Here is a 25,000-nt window from a genome sequence, read left to right on the forward strand (position 1 = left end):
GATGAAGATGAAGATGATGGAGATGATGATGATGAAGAGGGTGAAGATGATGATGACGGCCCACTCTTACCATGAGGGCGCTGTTGCAGTCTGGGTGGTGCAGCGTGCAGAAGTGTGCAACCGCGTACTCGATCAGCGCGCCGAAGATGAAGATGATGAAGATGATGATGATGAAGATGATGATGATGGAGATGATGATGACGGCCCACTCTTACCATGAGGGCGCTGTTGCAGTCTGGGTGGTGCAGCGTGCAGAAGTGTGCAACCGCGTACTCCTGATCGATTGCTCCTGTCTGCCTGCTGTGTCTGTTGCTCTGTAGCTCAAGTCTGTAGCTCTGTAGAGCCTTGCTTACGTTTGAATCTTTATTTTGATATTTGCTCTTTCTTCTACTGCTAAATATAACTTACTCATCACCATACATTGTTTAAAAATTGCCTATCACGTTAAATTTGACATCACTAGTTTTTAATCTAAATCACCATCACACGTTAGCATTTTGCTAGCCTGTTAGCTTGTTATCTCTGCACCCGGGTCTCCCTTTTTCTTAGTTCATAACTTGGATTAGTAAATTGTGTCCAGCAAAGGATTGTGGTAAGTGGTAAATTGGATTAATCAACAAACACGGTAAGTCATGTCTTCTCCTGTCATTATCACTTGCACTACATGTCGCATGTTTAGTGTAGGCTTCTCCGCTGGCGAACAGGGCTTCACATGTGATAAATGTAAGGAGATAGTTAGGCTGACGGAGAAGATTTCAGAATTAGAAACACGCATCCATACTTTATCTGAGAGTAGTGAGGATGGAACAGCTTTAGACACTGATTTGGATGCGAATAGCTTAGTGAACTCAGTACATTCTTCGGTTCCGGCTGCAGGGCCCTCGCAGCAGGGAAACTGGGTAACAGTGAGGCAGCATAGTCGCAGACCAAAGAACCGCTTTTCCGTTCCGGTTAGAACATCAAACAGGTTCTCCCCTCTCAGTGAAGCACCCACTGAGTATCCTGTTGAAAGTGCCCTAGTCATTGGCGATTCTATTACACGGAACGTGAAGATAGAGACACCAGCCACCATAGTCACTTGTTTACCGGGAGCCAGAGCACCTGACATCAAAGCAAATTTAAAAGTGCTGGCTAAGGCTAATCGTAAATTCTCTAAGATTATTATTCACGTCGGCACTAATGATGTTCGACTTCGCCAGTCGGAGATCACCAAAATTAACATTAAAGAGGTGTGTGAACTCGCTAGTACGATGTCTGAGGCTGTTTAATGTTCTGGACCGCTCCCTGTAAAAAGGAGTGATGAGATAGTTAGCAGACTATCATCACTCAATGGCTGGTTGTCTAAGTGGTGTCTGCAAAATAACATAGGGTTCATAGACAATTGGAAAAGTTTTTGGGGCAGACCTGACCTGTTGAAGAAGGATGGCATCCATCCCTCTTGGGGTGGTGCCGCTCTTCTCTCTAGTAATTTGGCACATAGTCTTAGAGCTAAACCTTGACTCACTAGGGCCCAGGTCAGGAAGCAGACAAACTGGCTAAACCGACCGTCTGCTAGCTGTCTCACGTTACCGGAGTCAGATAAATCCCAGCACATAGAGACTCTTTCACCTAGATATTATCATATAGAGACTGTGTCTGTTCCCCGAATTAGTAAATACAAAAAAACATCAAAACCATTCAACAGTAAAAATTTAATTGACGTCCAACAAATAAACAAAATATATAATACAGATGAACAATTGATAAAGCTTGGGTTGCTGAATATTAGATCCCTTATTAAACCACTTATTAAAAAACCGCAACTTGATCCTACAGATTTAGTCAATTATAGACCAATCTCAAATCTACCCTTTCTGTCAAAAATACTTGAAAAGGCAGTGTCTTCACAATTATGTTCCTTTTTAGAAAGAAATGGTATCTGTGAGGATTTCCAGTCAGGATTTAGACCGTATCATAGCACTGAGACTGCTCTCATCAGAGTTACAAATGATTTACTCTTATCATCCGATCGTGGCTGTATCTCTCTATTAGTGTTACTCGATCTTAGCGCTGCATTTGATACTATCGACCACAACATTCTTTTGAATAGACTCGAAAATTATGTAGGTATTAGTGGAATTGCATTATCATGGTTTAAATCATACCTATGCGACCGTTATCAGTTTGTAGTAGTAAATGAAGATATGTCACACCAATCGCAAGTTCAGTATGGAGTACCACAAGGCTCAGTGCTAGGACCGCTACTCTTCACCCTGTACATGCTACCACTGGGAGATATCATTAGGAAGCATGGCGTTAGTTTTCATTGTTATGCTGACGATACTCAGCTCTATATTTCTTCACGCCCTGAAGAAACTTACCAATTCACAAGATTAACGGAATGCATAGCTGATATAAAACATTGGATGACCGGTAATTTCTTGCAACTCAATTCAGAAAAAAATGAATTTTTAATTATTGGACAAAAAAGCTCCACAAGTAGTAACCTAGAATACTGTCTAACACTTGATGGCTGTTCTGTCAAGTCCTCGTCGTCAGTGAGGAACCTGGGTGTGCTCTTTGATACCAATCTTTCGTTTGAAAGCCACGTTTCTAGCATCTGTAAAACTGCTTTCTACCATCTTAAAAATATATCTAAATTACGGCACATGCTCTCAATGCAAAATGCTGAACAGTTAGTTCATGCGTTCATGACCTCAAGGTTAGATTATTGTAATGCTCTACTGGGTGGTTGCCCTGCTCGCTTAATAAATAAACTCCAGCTGGTCCAAAACGCAGCAGCTCGAGTTCTTACTAGAACCAGGAAGTGTGACCATATTAGCCCAGTTCTGTCAACACTGCACTGGCTGCCTATTAAACATCGCATACATTTTAAAATCTTACTTATTACTTACAAAGCACTAAATGGTTTAGCTCCCCAATACTTGAGCGAGCTCTTAACATATTATACTCCATCACGTCTACTGCGGTCTCAAAACTCTGGCCAGTTGATCATACCGAGAATATCCAAATCAACTGCAGGCGGTCGATCCTTTTCCTATTTAGCACCTAAACTCTGGAACAGTCTTCCTAACATTGTTCGGGAAGCAGACACACTCTGTCAGTTTAAATCTAGACTAAAAACACATCTCTTTACTGTGGCATACACATAAAATCACTTTTTCAATGAAATGATTGTTAGGCTGCATTAACTAGGTCAGCCGGAACCGGGAACACTTCCCATAACACCTGATGTACTCGTTACATCATCAGAAGAATGGCATCTACGCTAATGATAGTCTCTCTGTTTTATCCCGAGGTTTACTGCAGTCAGCCGGATCCAGGCCGTATCCAGTTCATATGGTGGACCTGCGCCCAGAGAAGACCAACACAGGCCCCCGAAGTGTCTGCAGAGACCGTGATTAGACTCCCCCTGCAACTGCCTCATCGACACGGCATCTCAATAAACCCGTCTCCGGCGTGTAGACTCTGATTGTTCGAATATTACAATTAAATAATACTTAAATCGATATGTCATCCTCAATAAACCCGTCTCCAGCGTGTTGCCTCCGATCATTCGAATATTGCACTTTAATAATTATTTATTCAACATCATCCTCAATAAACCCGTCTCCAGCATGTTGCCCCCGGTCCCTCGAATATTCTGATCTATTATGACCTCCGAGCTGTAAAGCTACCAGAATAATAATAATAATAATACGCTGTTTGTTAATTGGCCAGAGGAGAACTGGCACCCCGACTGAGCCTGGTTTCTCCCAAGGTTTATTTTTCTCCATTAGGTCACCTAATGGGGTTTTGGTTTCCTTGCCACTGTTGCCTCTGGCTTGGCGTGCTCAGTTGGGGACATTATTATTTAGATTAATTTCGATGTTTAGTTGAAAAATTTAAACTAAATTAACCATTTAAACTAAATTACTGATCGAATTATTGATCTAACGCCCACACTGTCACTGTATGATACTTGAAATGTTTCCAGAATGGCTATACAGCTGATTAAAATTATGCTGCATTATTTTCCTGTTTAACACTGTAAAGCTGCTTTGAAACAATCTACATTGTTAAAAGCGCTATATAAATAAAGTTGACTTGACTTGACTTGACTCGATCAGCGCGCCGAAGATGAAGATGATGAAGATGATGATGATGAAGATGATGATGATGGAGATGATGATGACGGCCCACTCTTACCATGAGGGCGCTGTTGCAGTCTGGGTGGTGCAGCGTGCAGAAGTGTGCAACCGCGTACTCGATCAGCGCGCCGAAGATGAAGCTGAAGCAGATGCCCAGGTACACGTCGATGGCCTTGATGAAGCAGTTGGCGTTGGGCAGAGACGTGCGGGCACCCATCATCAGTGTGGTCATGGTCAGCACGGTGGTCACACCTGGAGCGGGCACACACACACAGTCCCAGCTCTGGTGTAAATAGACACTCCGTTAAATATTGGCATATCTCCATAGACAATGACTAATTTATCCAAGTCTTTTCTTCACTGTAGTCTTCAGGGCTCGAGTGTTTCACTCGCATTTGCGCCTAAAAATAGACGTGTGTGAACTGTACAATGTGTTTTGGAGCATGTGTGTGTGAATAAACAATCCCTGCGGATCAGTTTTCACACATGTTCAACACTTTAAATGCTATAACAAGCGTCTTAATGATCATCTTAAGGCTCTTATATTTTGAGGATGGATAAACATAACTGGCGACACTGCCTAATCAGGGTTTTTCCTGCATAGAGAATTTCAAGCCGCCTCCGTCTGTCGACAAAACGTCTTGGGTTATGACTATAACCCTTGTTCCCCGAGAAGGGAACGAGACACTGCGTCGTCGAGTGACGACACTTTGGGAACGCCCACAGCGTTGCGTGGTATGAATGAAATCAAGCCAATCTGATTGGTGGTGCGTCATGACGTAGTAGTTGACGGCATACCCGGAAGATACATAAGGGATGCTGATGCATACACACACCAGCACTTGCGATGAAGCAAGCGCTCTACCCGTGATAGGTGTGGTGACGAGACGCAGTGTCTCGTTCCCTTCTCGGGGAACAAGGGTTATAGTCATAACCCGAGACGTTCCCCTTCGAGGGAGCTCGTACTGCGACGACACTTTGGGAACGTTAATACTCACTAGGCCACACCGATATCACCCCACGTCCCAGTGTGAAGCTGGAACCCAGGCACACTTAGGACCCAAGCACTCGAGCACCAGGCGTCACCGGGAGGTGCAGACTGTAAGATCTTATGAAGGTGTGCGGGGTGGCCCACCCGGCAGCCTCGCATACCTCTTGAAGTGAGACACCAGAAAGGAGGGCCACTGAGGAAGCCATGCTCCTGGTGGAATGCGCCCTCACGGCCATGGGTGAAGGCAAATTGCGCACCCTATAAGCCGTGGCTATAGCCTGGACAATCCAATTACTGATCGTCTGAGTCGATGCAGGCAGCCCTTACTTGGGTGAGCCAAATCACACCAACAATTGGTCTGACCTTCTCCACTGGGAAGACTTCTCCAAATAAATACTTAAGGCTCTGACCGGGCAGAGCAGATGAAGTCTCCCCTTTTCCGCCGTCAGGTGGGGAGGGGGATGGAAAGCCTGAAGAACCAGAGACCGTGCTCCATGAGGTACATAGCCCGGTTTAGGGTGCAAGATGGCCCTAACTCCGCCAGGGGCAAACTCCAGGCAAGTTGGCGTGACCGCCAAGGCCTGGAGATTTCCCACTCTCCTGAGAGAGGTAATGGCGAGGAGAAAGGCCACCTTCAGGGTCAGGTTCTTCGGCTCAGCCGACTCCAGTGGCTCGAAGGGGGCCTCAGCCAACCCTTCAAGTACCACCGCCAGGTCCCAGGTTGGGACTCTGGAGCGAGCCGCAGGCCTCATCCTCCGAGCCCCACGGAGGAACTGTACAACCAAATGGTGCTTCCCCAAGAGTCCATCACCTAGAGGTGTGTGGACAGCCCCAAGGGTAGCCACGTACACCTTCAGGGTGGACGGGGTAAGACCAGAGCAGAAGTGATCTTGGAGGAACTCCAGCACTGAAGCCAACTGGGCAGTTAACTGGGTCCACCTCATGCTCTCTACACCAAGTGGAGAATACGTTCCACTTGAGGCTGTACAGTCTCCTGGTGGAAGGAGCCCTGAAGCTGAGTAAAGTCTCGACTACCTCTGCTGACAGGCCCGCCTCTAGGTACCGAGGGGGCCTCAGGGGCCAGACCGAGAGGCTCCATAACTCCGGCCGGGGGTGAAATATTGTGCCCCCTGCCTGCGAGAGCAGATCCCTCCTCTGAGAGACGACAGTTTCCCCTGGGACCACAGGAGGACTTGATGCGCCTGTCTGCAAAGAGGGCGCAACCTCAAACCCCCCTGGTGATTGAGATACGCGACAACCGAGGTGTTGTCTGAGCGTATCAGGACATGGTGGCCGCGGAGGTCTGGGAAAAAGCTCCTCAGAGCTTTGTAGACCGCCAGCATCTCCAGGCAGTTGATGTGCCATGAAGAAAGCCGGGTCTCCCACAGACCTCTCGCAAAGCGGCCATCCATGACCGCGCCCCAGCCAGTGAGGGAAGCATCTGTTGAAGCGGCTCTCCGGCAACATGATGCTCCCAGCACTGGTCCTTGGGACAGGAACCAAGGTTTCCGCCATATGACGAGGGAACAAAGGCATTTGCGCGTTACCCTGATCATACGAAACAGATTTCCCCTCGGGAAAAAACCCTTGGCCCTCAGCCACCCCTGTAGGGGTCTCATGTGCAGCAGGTCAAAAGGTATCACCTTGGACGCTGCTGCCCTGAGCCCCAGCAGTCTCTGGAACTGCTTCACAGTGAGGCTGCGGCCCGGCTCCAGTCAGGAGACCATCGGCAGTATGGACTCCATGCGTGCGGGGGACATTTGTGCCCGCATCGACGTGGAGTCCCATACAACCCCCAGGAACGTAGTCCGCTGGGAGGGCGTCAACACGCTCTTCTTCGTGTTGAGTCTCAGCCCCAAGCACCTGATGTGGGCCAGAACGACATCTCGATGCCGAACCGCCACTGCGAGGGGAGAGTGCCAGGCCGAAGGGAAGAACCCGATATTGGTACGCTTCGCCCCGAAAGCGAACCTCAGGAACTTCCTGTGACATGGAAGGATGGAAATATGGAAGTATGCGTCCTTTAGATCTATTGTGACGAACCAGTCCTCGGACTGGATCTGACTCACGATGGCTGGAATTATGAGCATCTTGGACCTGAATCTCCTCAGAGACCGATTCAAGAGCCTGAGATCTATTATCGGACGCAACCCACCATCCTTCTTGGGAACTATGAAGTACCGGTTGTAGAACCCGGAGTCCCTGTCTGCCAGAGGGACCCGTTCTATGGCCTCCTTGGCTGACAGGGCTTATACTTCTTGAGGCACTGAGACAGGCAAGAGCAGCCTCCAAATCCACAGTACTTATCTTACTGGATTTGTCTGCTGCTTTTGACACGGTTAATCACTAGATCCTCCTGTCAACTCTCATGAAGATGGGCATCTCAGGAACCGCTCTCCAGTGGTTCAAGTCTTACCTCTCAGGTAGGTCCTTCAGGGTGTCATGGAGAGGTGAAGTGTCTAAGTCACATCATCTAGCCACTGGCGTTCCCCAGGGCTCAGTGCTTGGACCACTTCTCTTCTCCATCTACATGTCATCATTGGGATCGGTCATTCAGAAACATGGCTTTTCCTATCACTGCTATGCCGACGACACTCAACTCTACTTCTCATTTAAACCTGATGATCCATCGGTTGGTGTTCGTATCGCTGCCTGCCTAACAGACATTTCAGCATGGATGAAGGAACATCACCTTCAACTTAACCTTGCAAAGACAGAACTTCTTGTTGTCTCTGCCAACCCAGCACTGCATCACAATCTCACCATTCAGCTAGGATCATCAACCATAACTCCGTCCAGGACAGCCAGGAACCTTGGGGTTGTGATTGATGATCAGCTAAAATTCACTGACCACATTACTGCAACAACCCGGTCCTGCAGATTTGCACTATTCAACATTAGGAAGATAAGACCCTTCCTATCAGATCATGCCACACAACTACTGGTCCAAGCTCTCGTTCTCTCCAGACTGGACTACTGTAATGCTCTTCTAGCGGGCCTTCCGGCATGCACTATCAAACCCTTGCAAATGATCCAGAATGCAGCGGCGAGGTTGGTCTTTAGTGAGCCGAAGAGAGCACACGTCACGCCTCTCCTCATCAGTCTGCACTGGCTACCAATAGCCGCTCGCATTAAATTCAAGGCACTGGTGCTCGCCTTCAAAACATCCACTGGCTCTGCACCAATATACCTAAACTCGCTCGTTCAGACTTACACACCCTCCAGGAACTTGCGTTCTGCCAGTGAACAACGCCTTGTGGTGCCATACCAGAGAGGCATGAAATCGCTGTCACGGACCTTTTCCTGGACCGTTCCCACCTGGTGGAATCACCTGCCGATCTCAATTCGTGCGGCCGAGTCTGTAGCCATTTTCAAAAAACGTCTAAAGACACATCTTTTCCAGCAACACCTGACCGATCGAGAATAGCACTTATCATTCTATTCATTGTCTGTCTGTCTAATTTATTTATAAAAAAATAAAAAAATAAAAATTCTGTTCTGTGCAAAAATAACTGAGACTTGTTACAGCACTTGCATATTGTTGATATTGTTTCCCTTGGACTGCTCTAGCTGCTTCTATTGCCCTCATTTGTAAGTCGCTTTGGATAAAAGCATCTGCTAAATGACTAAATGTAAATGTAAAAATGTTCCATAACCCGAACCTGCTCTGTACCGACCACAGTCCGGACCACCCCGTTGAACTTCGGGGGAGGAGAACCGAACTGAAGCCTGTAACCCAGCTCTACAGTCTGCAGGACCCATGTAGACCCACTTGGAAGACATGACCATGCGCCGAGATAATCTACTACGGGAACCAGCCTCTCAAGGCTGGCCTCGGGTGTCAACCGAAACTCATTCCCGACCCCCTGAAGCGGCTAACCGGCAGGGAGCAGTCGAGAACGATTTTCGGTGGGCGCACACGTTCGCTGCCCAGTCGCAAGTCCTATTGGAGGGGACGAAGGCGGCGTGCGTGCGCGGGAAATCAGTGAGGCCCGAAGGGTCTTTGACGGCGGGAACACAGCACTGATTTCCCGAGAGCTCCTGGGGGAAAACGACCTCCGTCGCTCCTACCGGGAGAGGGGGCTGGCCAGCAGGGGCCTCATTTAAGGGAGCAACTCGACAGGGCCGCAACACTAGGGCGGACACTGCGCCTAGCAACTGCCTGAAACTGTTGTGTCCCGCAGGCCACAAGGCCACTTTATAATACTTCAATTCCTCAGAATTAAATGCAGCCATAATCATCAGACGATACTGTTTTTTGTATTTATATGGCTCGTAACCACACGTTGCCTCAGCAACGTGGCTCGAGCCGTTATTATATAATTGGCTATATAGATATTTCTCAATGAAAACAGCCAGCACCCTCAGGCGCTGACCGCATGCCTCGCACCCAACAGTATCACACAATACAGTAAAACATGGTCCGAAATGACAGGCTGAATATCTAACTCCTCAAAGTCAGATCCTATTTCATTTAAATCCTCAGACTTAAATGCAGCCATAATCACCAGATGATACTGTTTTATTGTATTTACACGGACTCGTAAACCACATATAAGGGCTCGAGCCCTTATAATACAATTGGCTTTCATCCCTCGGGAAAAAAAGCCAAACAGGCGCGAGGCAGAAACAACCGAAAAGCGCACGGCAGTACGTGTCGAGATATTTCTCAATGAAAACAGCCAGCATCCTCAGGCGCTGACCGCTTGCCTTGCACCCAACAGTATAACATTTCACCGTATCACGTTGTATCACTTTACTAGCAGACCCGAACCTACGCGCTGCCTTTTTTTTTTGGCAACGCGAGATTGAATCTTGCACTAGGAAATGGCGAGCCTCGATACGGAGCCCATCTAATTCCTCAGAATCAAAAAGCTCACGCATCGGGTCCTCCACCCCGGGGGAAGAAGCCGCAGCGAAGGAGAAGATGCCTTTCAGCACTCTCAAGTTCCCCTGACAGCCCATCTGACAACCAACCCGATTTCACGGCAATTCGTACATATTTTACGAGGTGGCTAATTTGTACGAATTTGTACAACCTCACTCGTACGAATGTGTAAAATTTTTGCTAATTCGTACGTATTTGACGAGTTGACAAATTCGTATGAATTCTTATGAATTACCTACCTCAAACCCCGCCCTTAAACCTACCCGTTACTGGGGTTTAGACAAAACGTACAAATTTGTACGAGTGAGGTCGTACAAATTCGTACGAATTAGCCACCTCGTGAAATATGTACGAATTGGTCGTGAGATAGCGTTGGATGAAACATAGGATGTGCGTACGCACAGAAATATTCGGATTTATAAAACCGTGCGCACGCACATCCTGCGCAGTTTTCCCTTAATAAATCACAATCAATTCTAAATGTAGCGCAGCTTTTGCGGCTTCATGTCACGCCCATAGTTGCCCATAAATAGTCCGTGAAACGCCCACAAGTTAATATTCATCGATTGCGATATCTGTCTATTTAATTGCATCTATATCTGCTCCGCCAGACGGACACATTGACGAGAATATCAGTTTTATACATGAGCTATTTCGTTCTGTTTACCATATTATTTATGAGGATGAATTGCATAACATGCCAATATTATTGCAGAACATATTTCTCTTTTCTTTTTGCAAATATGTGTTAATTTGCATTTCTGTTGTAATTTTCGTTTGATTTTGTTTGTTTTACACTGCAGATCAAACAGGTGTTCGTTTCGGCTGTTAATTGTAAGACTTGATTTGTGAAGTCTTCATGTTATTTATGAGAGGCAGTATTGACATTTCTTTTACACAACGGTCTACAGTTTCACACACTTTCACGTGTTTCTTCATCTGCCGACGGTGTCGCCATTTCTCACTTCAGCCGTTTTTGTGCGTCCGCCTGGGTTAGAGCTTGCGTGAAGGGCCGCACATTTTCCCGTCAAGTTTGCGTTTTATAAATACCAATTATTGCGTAGAGAGCGGCGTACGCATTCTTTTGTGCGTACGCAACGTTTATAAATGAGGCCCCTGGAGTTTATCTAGCGGTTTCTGAACGATGTTGTGCTCGCTACCCGGGTGACAACACAAGGACTACTAATTAGCATCACACGCACAATAACCGGTATTTAAAACAAATAATCCGTGAACTTTTGGACCGATATACATAGTAGACTAGGATTTGTGCGCTCATCTTCTCTTTATGCCGTGAACTTTTCAATGCGCACTCGCTTTCTGATTCCATGTTGCTTTAAGCGCATCATTCTGCACCCGGGAAGCGCATAATCGCTTTGTTGTCGCTCTGTTTTGAAGCGTTTCATATATTTTCATAGTTTTGTGCACTGAAAGATTATTAAACGCATATCTTGTTCTCACGTATCGATCATATCTTTGTTGTCCCTTTACAGAGCTGCACATTACGTTTACAATAAACTATAAATCTTGCAATTTGATATTATTTGTGTAGGCCCATATAATTATTTACATTCATATATAAATATAAATTAAAAAGGAAATATAAATTGTTTTACATAAATGTATTTAATAAGAAGACAAAGTCATTTGTACCTTTTCATTAACATGTTTAGATTTTATAAAATTAGTCCAAAGATTTATTTTCAAGAATTACTTTTTGTAATTGCAATTTTTTTAACTATCCACTCACCTAATTTAATATATATTTTTGTCATAGCTTATGATTATATATTTTTATTAATTTATTGTTTTTTCTATAATGAGTGTGGATTCTGGATTGTGTTTAACAAATAAAAGAGTGACCATTAGTTCCACAAACACAGATGTATAGATATTCTATAGTGATGTAGAGATATATGAATCATACATTTATAACCCTTTTATTTTGCCAGTTTGTTGAGCTTATTTCAGTTTTTTACTGAATTGAATATATATTTAAATATTTAAAAGGTGTTAGCTGTAATCTTACGCTGCAAAGTGATAATTTAAAAGGGATTAAATTCATAATTATTTAATGATCGAAGCACACAAAAAATGTATAACAAAGCCCTAAAACGGACAATTAATTGGCCAAATTAATCGCGATTCGGCTGGGCCAAGCAGGATTTGACCACCTCCACCTCATTTTGAGCCAGGAAAAACCCTGCTAATGTGATTATTAATCTTCATAAGGCTGTGATGTCATTAATAAATGTGAGCCTGAAGGTGGCGCTGTTGTGCGTTCACACACACGTTTATGAACAGTGTGTACTGTACGTGTTTATACTGTAATATGTTGTGTACGGGTGTATGAATGCATATTTTATCTCCTCGTCTGAATTTATAATAATACATTTCAAAATAAGAGTCCTGTGTATTTCAGGCTCGTTTATTGAATGAAAGTCACGCCGCGTGTCCAGTTATTATTTGGCTACACAAACTGTGTGTAATTTAATTTAAAGTAATCTCTAGTATCTTCTGTCTGGGACGCCCCATCACTGAGAACATAATTTGACACATATTATTAAATATATATATTTTACTAGTATCAGTGTCATTATAGTTAACAAAAACTAAAATCTCTTTACTTGAAATAAATAAATGTTAACTGATATAAAATAAAATGTATATTTTCATTAACCTGAAAAAAAAATTAATAAAAACTATACAGACATTAAAAAAAAATAACAAAACAACAGAATTACTAAAACTTTTAACTAAAGTTAAAATGAAAGCAGAATTCAATTTAATTCAAAATATTAATAAAAACTAGGGCTGTCAAAAGATTAATCGCGATTAATCGCATTCAAAATAAAAGTTTGTGTTTACATAATATATGTGTGTGTACTCTGTTAATTATTTATATTTATATATAAATACACACACATTCATGTATATATTTAAGAAATATTTGCATGTATATACATTTATATAATCGCTAATATATATAAATATAAATGTTTATATATAAAAATAATATTTTTTTCTTAAATATATACATGCTTGTGTGTGTATTTATTAGGGCTGTCAAAAGATTAATCGCGATTAATCGCATCCAAAATAAAAGTTTGTGTTTACATAATATATGTGTGTGTACTCTGTTAATTATTATTTATATATAAATACACACACATTCATGTATATATTTAAGAAATATTTGCATGTATATACATTTCTATAATCGCTAATATATATAAATATAAATGTTTATATATAAAAATAATATTTTTTTCTTAAATATATACATGCTTGTGTGTGTATTTATATATAAATAATAATTAACAGAGTACACACACATATATTATGTAAACACAAACTTTTATTTTGGATGCGATTAATCGCGATTAATCTTTTGACAGCCCTAATAAAAACGATACAGCACTAAAATAACACTATATGGCTAAATCCGTTTTATTTAATGCAGAAATAGTTCTTAAGTTTCTAAATGCACTCCTCCATTTTTCAATTTAGAGCACAGGTGCACTGTGGGAAATTAAATAATGATTATAAAAAACACACAGCCAATGAAATGCATTCCTGTACCTATGCAAATGCGTGCGGGGACAGAGGATTGGCTGATCCAGAAAGAGACCCAGGACAGAACCACCAGCAGGCTGGAGGGCACGTAGGTCTCCAGGATGAAGTACAGGATGCTCCTCTTCAGCTCGAAATGAAAGATCAGCCTGGGATAGTTTCCTGGGAAGAGAAGCACAGAAACGTTTCTCAGTGATACGAAACAGTAGGGGAGAGCAGGGACGAAAGTACCATTTTTCAGAAAATCGTAATTTTAAAAGATAATATTTTAGACCGAGATATATTTTTGCTGTGGTCAATAACTCACAAGTGTGGTCTATCAATAGCAGGTGGTATTTTGTACAAATATAAAATGACTACAGTATAATTTCACTTTGAACATAAGCTGCACATTGTTACTTTTGACCCCATCAGGTGGGACGAAAGTAACACAACAATACAAGCTAGATTTTTTGGTGCTGCTCTTGTTTTTATTAAACATACCTGACTGTGACCTTGTTAATATGTAACTGCAAACATATTTTGTCCTTTATCTTTGCAAAAAAATTATTAAATTACATTTTCATTTTATATGTTAAAGTTCATCGAATGTTTCAAATGTAACCTGACAGGACAAACTTGAATTGTTTAGAATATTTTTTTATTTGCAATGTCAATCTATTTGATACGTTTTTTCTTCAACAGAATGAACAATATGAAAATTTAATTAAATTAAATTAGCATAATATGCATTATATATATAATAGCGTGTTACTTTCGTCCCGACAGGAAGTCCTGACATTTAAACACGATTTACTTTTATACTGAAAAACTCTGAAAAGACAAACCTTCAGGGTGTGTAGCAGCTCTAAATAACCTGTAGATTGATCATCACTGTGACACATGAAACAAGAAACACAACTTGTAATTGGAAAAAAAAGCACTGCTTCATTAATTTACTTCCCGTACTTGAAAACTATATTTCGGACCCAACCGCGGAAAACGATGGCGGAATCATGTGATATTTGGCAGATCCGTCATGGGTTGTGCTGAACCTGCTGTCACTTGAAATGCAAATGTATTCAGGACTCGGAGAAAATCGCTTTGTTACTTTCGCCCCGGTTCTCCCCTAACACTTGTCCCGCTATTATATATATAATGCATATTATGCAAATTTAATTTAATTTTTATATTGTTCATACTGTTGAAGAAAAAACGTATCAAATAGATTGACATTGCAAATAAAAAAAAATTCTAAACAATTCAAGTTTGTCCTGTCAGGTTACATTTGAAACATTTGATGAACTTTAACATATAAAATGAAAATGTAATTTAATAATTTTTTTGCAAAGATAAAGGACAAAATATGTTTGCAGTTACATATTAACAAGGTCATAGTCAGGTATGTGTTAATAAAAACAAGAGCAGCACCAAAAAATCTAGCTTGTGTTGTTGTGTTACTTTCGTCCAACCTGATGGGGTCAAAAGTAACAATGTGCAGCTTATGTTCAAAGTGAAATTATACTGTAGTCGTTCTACATTTGTACAAAATACCACCTGCTATTGATAGACCACACTTGTGAGTTATTGGCCACAGCAAAAATATATTTCGGTCTAAAACATTATCTTTTAAAATTCCGATTTTCTGAAAAATGTTACTTTCGTCCCGACAGGAAGTCCTGACATTTAAAAACGATTTACTTTTATACTGAAAAACTCTGAAAAGACAAACCTTCAGGGTGTGTAACAGCACTAAATAACCCGTAGATTAACCATTACTGTGGCATCAGTTTGACTCTTAAAGGTGAAGACCCAACTCTAAGCATGTTCTGTAGATTCCCCTCTCCGTTAAACATATTGTGTTGGACTGTCCTGGGTTCAAACAAGAATGCTCTTTTATAAAATTATTTCACTTAAGGACTTATTTAGTAAGATTATGCAAGGAAAGGTTTTGAATATAGCCTTAGATGCTGACATGGCATTAAATAAAACAATCTGTAGAAGATGTCTGCATAAGAGTGAACTCTAATCTGTGCAAACATTAAACTTTGCTGAAATTAAAAATCTTGATTTGGTCTCTACACTTAGTTCTGGTAACTCTGCTAAACTATAACTACTAAAACTAAAACTGAAACGAAATATATAAAAACTAAATAGAAATGTGTTTACAAAATAAAAACTAAACTAAAACTAGCAAAACAATTTATAAAACTAAACTGAAATTTGTAGAAAAATTGAAAACGATAATAAAATAAAAACTAATTTAAAAATGCAAAACTATAATAATCACTGTGGCGTCTCCAGCTATAATTCGTCTTGTAACGGCCGATCTTTGGTCTCATGGATCTATAATTTGTTCCCTGGCAAATCGTTTAGCCTGAGGGCAAAGTGAAGTTTCATTACTTTTTTATTTTTACGCTATTTAACTTTACGTTACCGTTGTAGCCGACTAGCGCTGACTTTGAATGTTTGACTGAATTGTTTGCTTTATTTCATGTGTAGCTTATTATACCTTTCACTTTAATGTTATCACAGTGATAATCATATTGTCTGAACCAGATATTAATATACAGATTTTATCCTCATTGTTGTCACTACTAGAACAAGCTCCTGATTGGTTAACGCGGCGCGAATATCCACCAAAGTTCGGGCGTGTATTCGCGTCTTTGCATTGACTTAAAGGGTTAGTTCACCCAAAAATGTAAATTGTGTCATTAATGACTGACCCTCATGTGGTTGGACACCCGTCAGACCTCCGTTCATCTTCAGACACAAATGAAGATATTTTAGTGTAAATCTGATGCTCTGAAAGGCCTCCATTGGCTCAACTTTACACTCTCAAGACCCTTAAAAGACACTAAAGACTAAAGTTACAAAGTCCATCTCACTACAGCGGCTCTACAATAACTTTATGAATCAGCGACAATAGTTTTTGTGCGCAAAAAACCCTAAATAACGACTTATATAGTGATGACGATTTCAAAACACGGCCTCATGAACAGGGTTTCTGCAGGTTTCACCAAGTCAAATTTAAGACTTTTTAAGACCTTTTAAAGACCATTGTGAATTAAATTTAAGACCTATTTAAAGGAAATGCAGTCACGAAATTACTCGCAAAGTAAATTAATTTATTCAAATTGAACAAATCGATAAATTTGCACTTCCCCCATAGCTCAATCCCACCAGGATTTCGCTGTTTTTGTGATTTTTGAGATGAAAATGACTGAATTTGTGGTGGTAATTTCCAGAAATTTCATAATTAGGATACCACATTTACTATATTATGTATTATATTAGATGCACAATAGTCACACATGACAATAGAACAAACCAAATGCATAAATCTTGTTTATTTTGGTTTCTTGCCATTATTTTGCGGTGAAATTACAAATTATGCAGGACCTCAAAAAATGCATTGTTGATTTTTCTTTGTATTTAGTAATCGTGGGAATGCAAAAAACTTGAGGACTATTAGCTGAAGAATAAAATCCATTTTATGTGTCTGTGGTACTATCCGAAAGAGACTCGCGCCAATAACACAAAAGCTGATTAGCTGCAAAATAAGTTACATATTGGTCTCATTTGTAGTCGTAATACAGCAAATTTGGACTAGCGAAAGAAAGAACTACAGAACCACGGAATTAAAAAACAAAACATTCTAGAGCGCTGCGGGAGCATTTCAATGAGCATTAGAGGTAGCGTTACATGGAAATAGGAAAATTTAGACCTGTTTAAAATGATTTAAGACCTAGAACAGAATAATTGCACGAATTTAAGACTTTTTAAGGCCTAAAATTTTGATTTTGAAATTCTAGACTTTTTTAGACTTTTTAAGACCCAGCGGAAACCCTGATGAAGCTTCGAAGCGTTATGAATCAGTGAGTCGATTCATGATTCGGATCGCGTGTCAAACCGCCAAACAGCTGAAATTTGGCGATTCAAACTGCTGAATCGACTCACTGATTCATAACGCTTCGAAGCTTCATGAGGCCGTGTTTTGAAATCGTCATCACTATATAAGTCGTTATTTAGGATTTTTTTGCGCACAAAAACTATTGTCGCCGATTCTTAAAGTTATTGTAGAGCCGCTGTAGTGAGATGGACTTTGTAACTTTAGTCTTTAGTGTCTTTTAAGGGTCTTGAGAGTGTAAAGTTGAGCCAATGGAGGCCTTTCAGAGCATCAGCTTTACACTAAAATATCTTCATTTGTGTCTGAAGATGAACGGAGGTCTGACGGGTGTCCAACCACATGAGGCTCAGTCATTAATGACACAATTTACAGTTTTGGGTGAACTAACCCTTTAATGCCACCTAAACCCCAGGATTGGCACAAACTAAGCTTAAACATATCTGGCTAGCCGGCTAAACTGGCTTCATGGTACAGGCCTGGCCTATTTCAGGACTGGTTTGACCTGTGGTGTGTGTACCTGTCTCATACACAGCCTCAGATGCGGAGGTGTAGTGATCCTCCACGGTGTACTGGGCCAGCTTCAGCGTGTCCAAACCACTCACAGACTCGTTCCCACGCGCCCAGTAAAACATCACGTCATTGACATTATAACCCCCTGTGGACACACACACACACACACACAAACATCAGCACTTTACTCCTCAATCATACAATAACTCATACATTTCACTATAAGAGTCACAGAAAAGCCAAGTCTCATCAAAGCTGAATTTATCATCATTCCTCCAGTCTTCAGGGTCACATGACCCTTCACAAATCACTCTCATATGAGGATCTGATGATCAACACACTTTTATGATTATTATCAGTGTTGAAAACAGTTCATATTTCTGTGGATTATTTGATGAATGGAAAGCATTTATTAGAAATAATAGCATCTTTTATAACATTATACATGTCTTTAATGTCACTTTTGATCAATTTAATATGTCCTTGATGAATAAAAGTATTATTTATAGGCCTGTCAAAAGATTAATCACGATTAATCACATCCAAAATAAAAGTTTGTGTTTACATAATATATGTGTGTGTACTCTGTTAATTATTATTTATATATAAATACACACAAATTTATGTATATATTTAAGAAAAAAATATTATTTTTATACATAAAACATTTATATTTATATATATATTATAGATTATATAAATGTATATACAGTATATACATGCAAATATTTATTAAATATATACATGCTTGTGTGTGTATTTATATATAAATAATAATTAACAGAGTACACACACATATATTATGTAAACACAAACTTTTATTTTGGATGCGATTAATCGCGATTAATCTTTTGACAGCCCTAATTATTTATTTATTTATTTATTTAAAAACGGTATTTGTTTACATATAAATTAATTTCTCATTGGGTTTCACGAGTTGTGACACTAGCTTTGATCAGTTCAAATGTTAATGCTAAATCAAAGACTTTAAACTAAATGTCCAATGTATTCTTATTTGTGTGCCATAGTTATTATAATGATTAATAATAGATAGTTAGCTAATCTGTGTGCTTGTATATGTGCATTTCTGAAATGCATAACATGCACAAATCAATTTAAATTGTAATGTAGATGCATTTTCTGTGAAGCTGCTTTGAAACGATATGTATTGTGAAAGCGCTATACAAATACATTTCAATTCAACTCTCATATAGAAACAAAATATGATCCCGAATTAAATTTTGGAACTGGCTTATGATGTTATGATAAACATGAGAAGAGAGTTTGATACGTGCAAATGTCAACAACCCAACAAAATAACGCATTCACGTACATACTCAGATATTAATCATTAGATATATGAATGTGTGTGTGACCCTATCAGAAAACGGTGAGTGTGTAATATCAGTGTGTGTCCTCTTGGTGGCGCTGTGTCACAGTACTCAGATCATAAGATCTGCTTTCTGGCAGCGGATCCATGTGACGTTCATTAATGTGTGTTTTCCCATGTGTGATTCAGACTCCCTGAGGACGGAGGAGTGTGTGTATCACTGCTGTTCACATCTGTAACCCGTGATTTAAGAAACAACGGTTGTGTGTGGATGTGACACACACACGACGATCAGACACAAAGATGGAGGTTTCTATTAGGGGTGTGTGTGATACCGACAAAACAAAATGATGTATCAATATTTAGCCGTGTGTTATTGTGTTGGTTCAGGACTGCTGGATGTTCTTCGTATTCTGTGCTGTGGACAGAAATCAGCTCTTCAAGTTTAAACTGATTTTTTAAAATCATTTATGGGCATTTTATTTGAAACTTTTTAATGCTGTTATTTGATGTTAAGTTTTTAAAATGTGATGTTAATAAAATACATTGTACTATGTAGGTGCCAAAACAGTGATGCAATTAATCTTTAAGTTCTTGTTTTTTTTTTCATAAGATATTGAACACACACAAAAAATCTATTAAGTGGAATCTGCCACTGCTGGCTGGTGCTTAAACACTTACTTTAACTACTGTGTCATTATGGCATCAATAGTCAAGTGAACAGCTGCATTTACGTCTAATACACAAGAAAATTATTCAATAAATACAACCCCAAATCAGAAAAAGTTGGGACAGTATGGAAAACACACACACACAAAAAAAAAGAAGTGATTTCTAAATTTACTTTGACTTGTATTTCATTGCAGACAATATGAACACAAAATATTTCATGTTTTGTCTGGTCAACTTCATGTCATTTGTAAATATGCATCCTTTCCTGTCATTCAGACCTGCAACACATTTCAAAACAAGTTGGGACAGGAGCAATTTAGGGCTAATAATGAGGTAAAAGGGTTAAATAATGATGTGATTTGAAACAGGTGATGTCAACAGGTGATTGTAATTATGATTTGGTACAAAAGCAGCATCCAAGAAAGGTCTAATCCTTTAGGAGCAAAGATGGGCCGAGGATCGCCAGTTTGCCAACAAATACGTGAGAAAATTATTGAAATGTTTAAAAACAATGTTCCTCAAAGAAAGATAGGAAGAGATTTGGATATTTCACATTCAACAGTGCATAACATAATTAAAAGATTCAAGGAATCTGGAGGAACTTCAGTGCGTAAAGGACAAGGGCGCAAGCCCTTTTTTAGGGGTTCAAGCACGAAGTGCTGAAACCTTATTGTAATTGTACTTTTTCCCATGATGCATCATTCTCCATCTAAAACTGATCGGGCAGACCAAACCGTAAGTCGTAGAGACATGAAACTTTCAGGGCTGGTAGTACTCACTACGACTACCAGCGTCACCGAGGCACGCCCCAACCGGCCTGACGGGGGCGCTACAGCGAGCAAAAGTATGAAATGGCTCATAACTCCTAAACCGTTATGTGTGGGCTCAAGTGTCTTATATCCTTGGAATCCTTGGCTCAAGGTGGACAACATGCATGCCTCGGATTGGCCCGTCACCCTGGTAAAAAGGTCAGGTATTTTGGCTTTTTCCAAAAACCTACTTTTGCGAACTAGTCCTAGGTTTTTGGCCCGACCGGAACCAAACCTGGGCAGTAAGATTCTCTGGAGTCTGAATGTCAAAAGTTATCAAAAATAAGTGCAAATTTGTGTTCACGGTCCCTAAGGGCCGCCAAAAAGTTTGAGGTGGGAGGAGCCACTTTTACTTCATTGGCCATAACTCGTCAACGGAACGAGATATTTTCACCAAACTCAGCATGCTTATGTAAGAGCTCATTTTGTGGCCGCGTGAAAAAGGACGCAGCGACTGGCCACTTGGTGGCGCTATAAAGGTTAAAAAGGGGTCAAAATTATGTATTTAAAATATAAAATACACAATGTCCCCTATTAAACAGATAACTTTCAAAACCAATGTACAGTATGAAAAGTAATTGTAAAATAAAATCTAACAATACTGTACCTAATTTATTTTCATCTTTCTGTGCTAAGCAATTGTCTGTCATCTGTGTTAATGCTGTTCCTGTTGAGTTTCCTTCTCAATGTGCATGCTGAAAATTATTAAACACTTACATTTGCTCACAAACTATTGTTTCCAATACTTTGCTAAGAACCATTAGCAAACTTATTGATCATATTTACGTTCACTTATTTTAATGTAACATAAAACATTATTTTCTTTTTCCTTAAATTTTTTAATTTGCAATTGACCTCCCAATCCTCCTTGCTCCCAGTTCTGTTGGCCTTTGAGTTACTTTTGGTTTTTGAAGGGGTTACATGCTTGCTAAATAAAACATAATATATTTTTATGCATTTGTGCTTAAAGTCCCTGTAAAGTCAAAACTAAACATGTGTTCTGAGTTCCTCACACCACAGATAAATGTGTTATTAACCACCCAGCCAAATTTGAATCATAAAAAAATTTGGGAAGTACATAAAATAGCTTATCAAAAACTTGAAAAAATGAGCAGCATTCTCTGCTCTCAAACGCTGGGGGTGTGTCCGCTGTCGGCGCCGAAACCACGCCCACTCGCGGGAAAGCGGCAGTAGCACACAAGACAACACTCACTGATCACGACCGTCTATGATAACGACGCACCAGATGTCGGCGGGACGGGAGGATGAAAGGCCTGGGTGGGGGATAGTCGGTTCTGCAGCGGATTATCAGTGAATCCCAGTTGTCTCCGGTGAAAGTTTGTAAAACGATCCGGTGTAAAGTCACTGCAGAGGCAGGTGTCGGTGATGATCCTCAGCTCTCCATCAAGGTTGCTGTTCACAAAATTAATCCACCTCTTCATCGTTTTTGTTTTGTAAGCTGTTTTGTAAGTTGTTGACTATAGTAACTAACAGTACTGTCAGTAACTCGCGATCGAGCGGGTGAACTGATGCGAATGTGCTCTAGTTATGATCGTGTTAGGGGAGGAGCCAGGCTCGGTGGCTTCAGTGCGTCATCGAGCCACCGTTTTAGCCCCGCCCAGAAAATCCTGATCAAACACAGCAAGGGTGAAAAACTGTTTAACGGTCTAACTTCGGAATTCAGTACTTCATAGTTCACAGTCTTTGTAATGTGTTTCAGCAATACATTTCTAACATTTATAATGTGTTTAGAAACAAATCTCAGAATTGCCTTTACAGGGACTTTAAAGGCCTTAAACTGCTTGAACCCCGATAAATGCTGCTTGCAGCTGTAATTTTTATTTGAGTTTTCCATACTGTCCCAACTTTTTCTGATTTGGGGTTGTAAATAAATTATAAATGTGCTGCGAGTTTAACCCCCCCAATGGTAGACCCTTGGTGGTAGCGCTCCAGGACCAGTTGGACATCCACACACTAGACCACCATCTCCACTTTAGAACCATAAATGTGCTCAAATAATAATTGAATGAAAAATACACCTAAAATTGAGAGTTTCTATGAAATATTTTCCCTCAAGAAAATAATTTGGGATGACAATGATGTCACCTTAATGGTCTTATAAGTAGGCTTGGGTTTGTGCATAAGAAACCATATTTAGCTTTTTGATCACGACCCAGACATCTCCAGAAATGCACCTGCGGCCGCTAGCGCTGTCATTAGAGACAGACTTCAGAACCTCCTCTAAAGCTCCCACTCTCCATGCTTATATAAGCAAGAGCAGAGTCGAGGAAGAGAGACACGGGAACGGGAAGATCAGAGAAGCGATGGAGAGACAGTCAGCAAGAACAGAGCCGCTTTAGGGCCCGCACCACAGCAAATCAGGCTTCATGGGACACTAAACTGACCCAAATCTCACACACACACACACACACACACACACACACACACATCATGCCAAACACTTCTGTCTGTCTATGGGTCAATGACATCACATGTATTTTTTTGTGTCCGAATTCATTATTTTCCTAAAAACTATTTTTATGAAATCAAATTGATCTACAATATTTCCTTCATTAGAGATCCTTTTCATTTGTTTGAAATTTAATGGACTTTTTGAGTTGTGGTGTTTGAAAGAGCAAAAATGTCAGGTGGTGCGACCGTCCGAACTGTGGGATTACAAATTTATACATTGTTATGAATATAACTGAAAACATTATCTATATTTGTGTTTTACATTTTGAAGTAAACTTGAGGAAATTCTAAGGAGATTACGTCAGGCTGTGTAAGTGTTTGAGACATTAAGTCTTTTGTCTTTATGCACTTCCTGACTATTTACCATGACAAGTGATTGGATTAGCATCTCTGCGTTTGAATGGCACTGTTCTGCTGATGAGACAGGAATGTTTGGGGTGTGTCCCTATTTTGAGTGTCTCCTCCTCTGCTGTATAACCCCTCCCCCTGCTGTATAACCCCTCCCCCTGCTGTATAATCCCTCCCCCTGCTGTATAACCCCTCCCCCTGCTGTATAACCCTCCCCCTGCTGTATAACCCCTCCCCCTGCTGTATAACCCCTCCCCCTGCTGTATAACCCCTCCCCCTGCTGTATAATCCCTCCCCCTGCTGTATAATCCCTCCCCCTGCTGTATAACCCCTCCCCCTGCTGTATAATCCCTCCCCCTGCTGTATAACCCCTCCCCCTGAAATGTAGATAAATTGCATTATTTTGTACTGTTAAATTAGACTGTTTTCGGACGACCTGCAGCACAGAGAGTTCTCACTAAAAGAATCACTTCTGTTTGATCCCGACGTCTCCTGGTCTTCATCTTCTGAGTTTCCTATTCTTTAGAAGAGAAAAGTTCACAACAGAACGTTCAAAACTGCAATAAAAAAGGTTAATTTTCTCAGTCAAATTAGTAATCAAATAGTTTGGCAATTCCTCATTAATGAGGGGAAATAGTGCATCAGTCCTATTTCAAAACTATTCTATTACTTAAAAAAACTTTTGTCCCAAAAATGAGCGACCGACATAGGGGCCGAAGACCCCAGAGGACCCTTTGATGCAGTCACGATGTTAGTCCCCGCCCATAAACATCAGATCATGTGAGATTTGAGTAATGATGAGGTTGATGCAGCTTATCGTGTCAGGTGGTGTGACCCCTGGAAAACTTTGAAAATGTAAAAATGTGTATTTGATTTAAAAAGATTGAGCACATGGTCAAACATTTGTATAGGCGTCCAAGTTAATGCCTGTTAGATTTGAATCGAGTTTGAAATGTTTGAAATGTTACATTTAAAAGTATCAATTCCCACTGCAATAGCAAAATTATGTGAGAAATATAAACCGTTATATAATGTATACAAATAATTTTTACAGTTAAAAACAAATCATAAAAACTCCTTATGGAAAACTGGGTGTTTGAACACATAGAAAAGTGTCTGTTTTAGTGCTGGGAATCGATAAAAAAAAGGACACTGACACACACACACACACACACACACACACACACACACACACACACACACACACACAGAGACAGGACATTGACATACAGCGCGTTCTCTTCTGTCTTGTCGTGTGTGTGTGTGTGTGTGTGTGTGTGTGTCAGGCGACTGACACACAGCGCGTTCTCTTCTTCTTGTCGTGTGTGTGTGTCAGGACATTGACATACAGCGCGTTCTCTTCTGTCTTGTCGTGTGTGTGTGTGTGT

At 40.7% G+C, this 25,000-nt stretch overlaps 1 protein-coding gene across 1 annotated transcript in view; it reads right to left on the reverse strand.

The window, feature by feature from the left end:
- LOC307142423 (gamma-aminobutyric acid receptor subunit pi) overlaps positions 1–25,000 on the reverse strand; it is a gene marked incomplete at its 3' end in the record, with an annotated part of 122,453 nt that overhangs the window by 2,656 nt on the left and 94,797 nt on the right. Inside the window, exons 7-9 of the mRNA XM_079843278.1 lie at positions 17,989–18,126; positions 13,592–13,744; positions 4,189–4,382 (exon numbers count right to left, since the gene is read on the reverse strand). Of these exons, the coding sequence (XP_079699404.1) occupies positions 4,189–4,382; positions 13,592–13,744; positions 17,989–18,126 (485 nt within the window). The remainder of the gene's footprint in view (positions 1–4,188; positions 4,383–13,591; positions 13,745–17,988; positions 18,127–25,000) is intronic.

The sequence above is a fragment of the Gobio gobio genome, assembly GCF_949357685.1.
Source record: "Gobio gobio genome assembly, chromosome: 18".
NCBI classification, from domain to species: Eukaryota; Metazoa; Chordata; class Actinopteri; order Cypriniformes; family Gobionidae; genus Gobio; species Gobio gobio.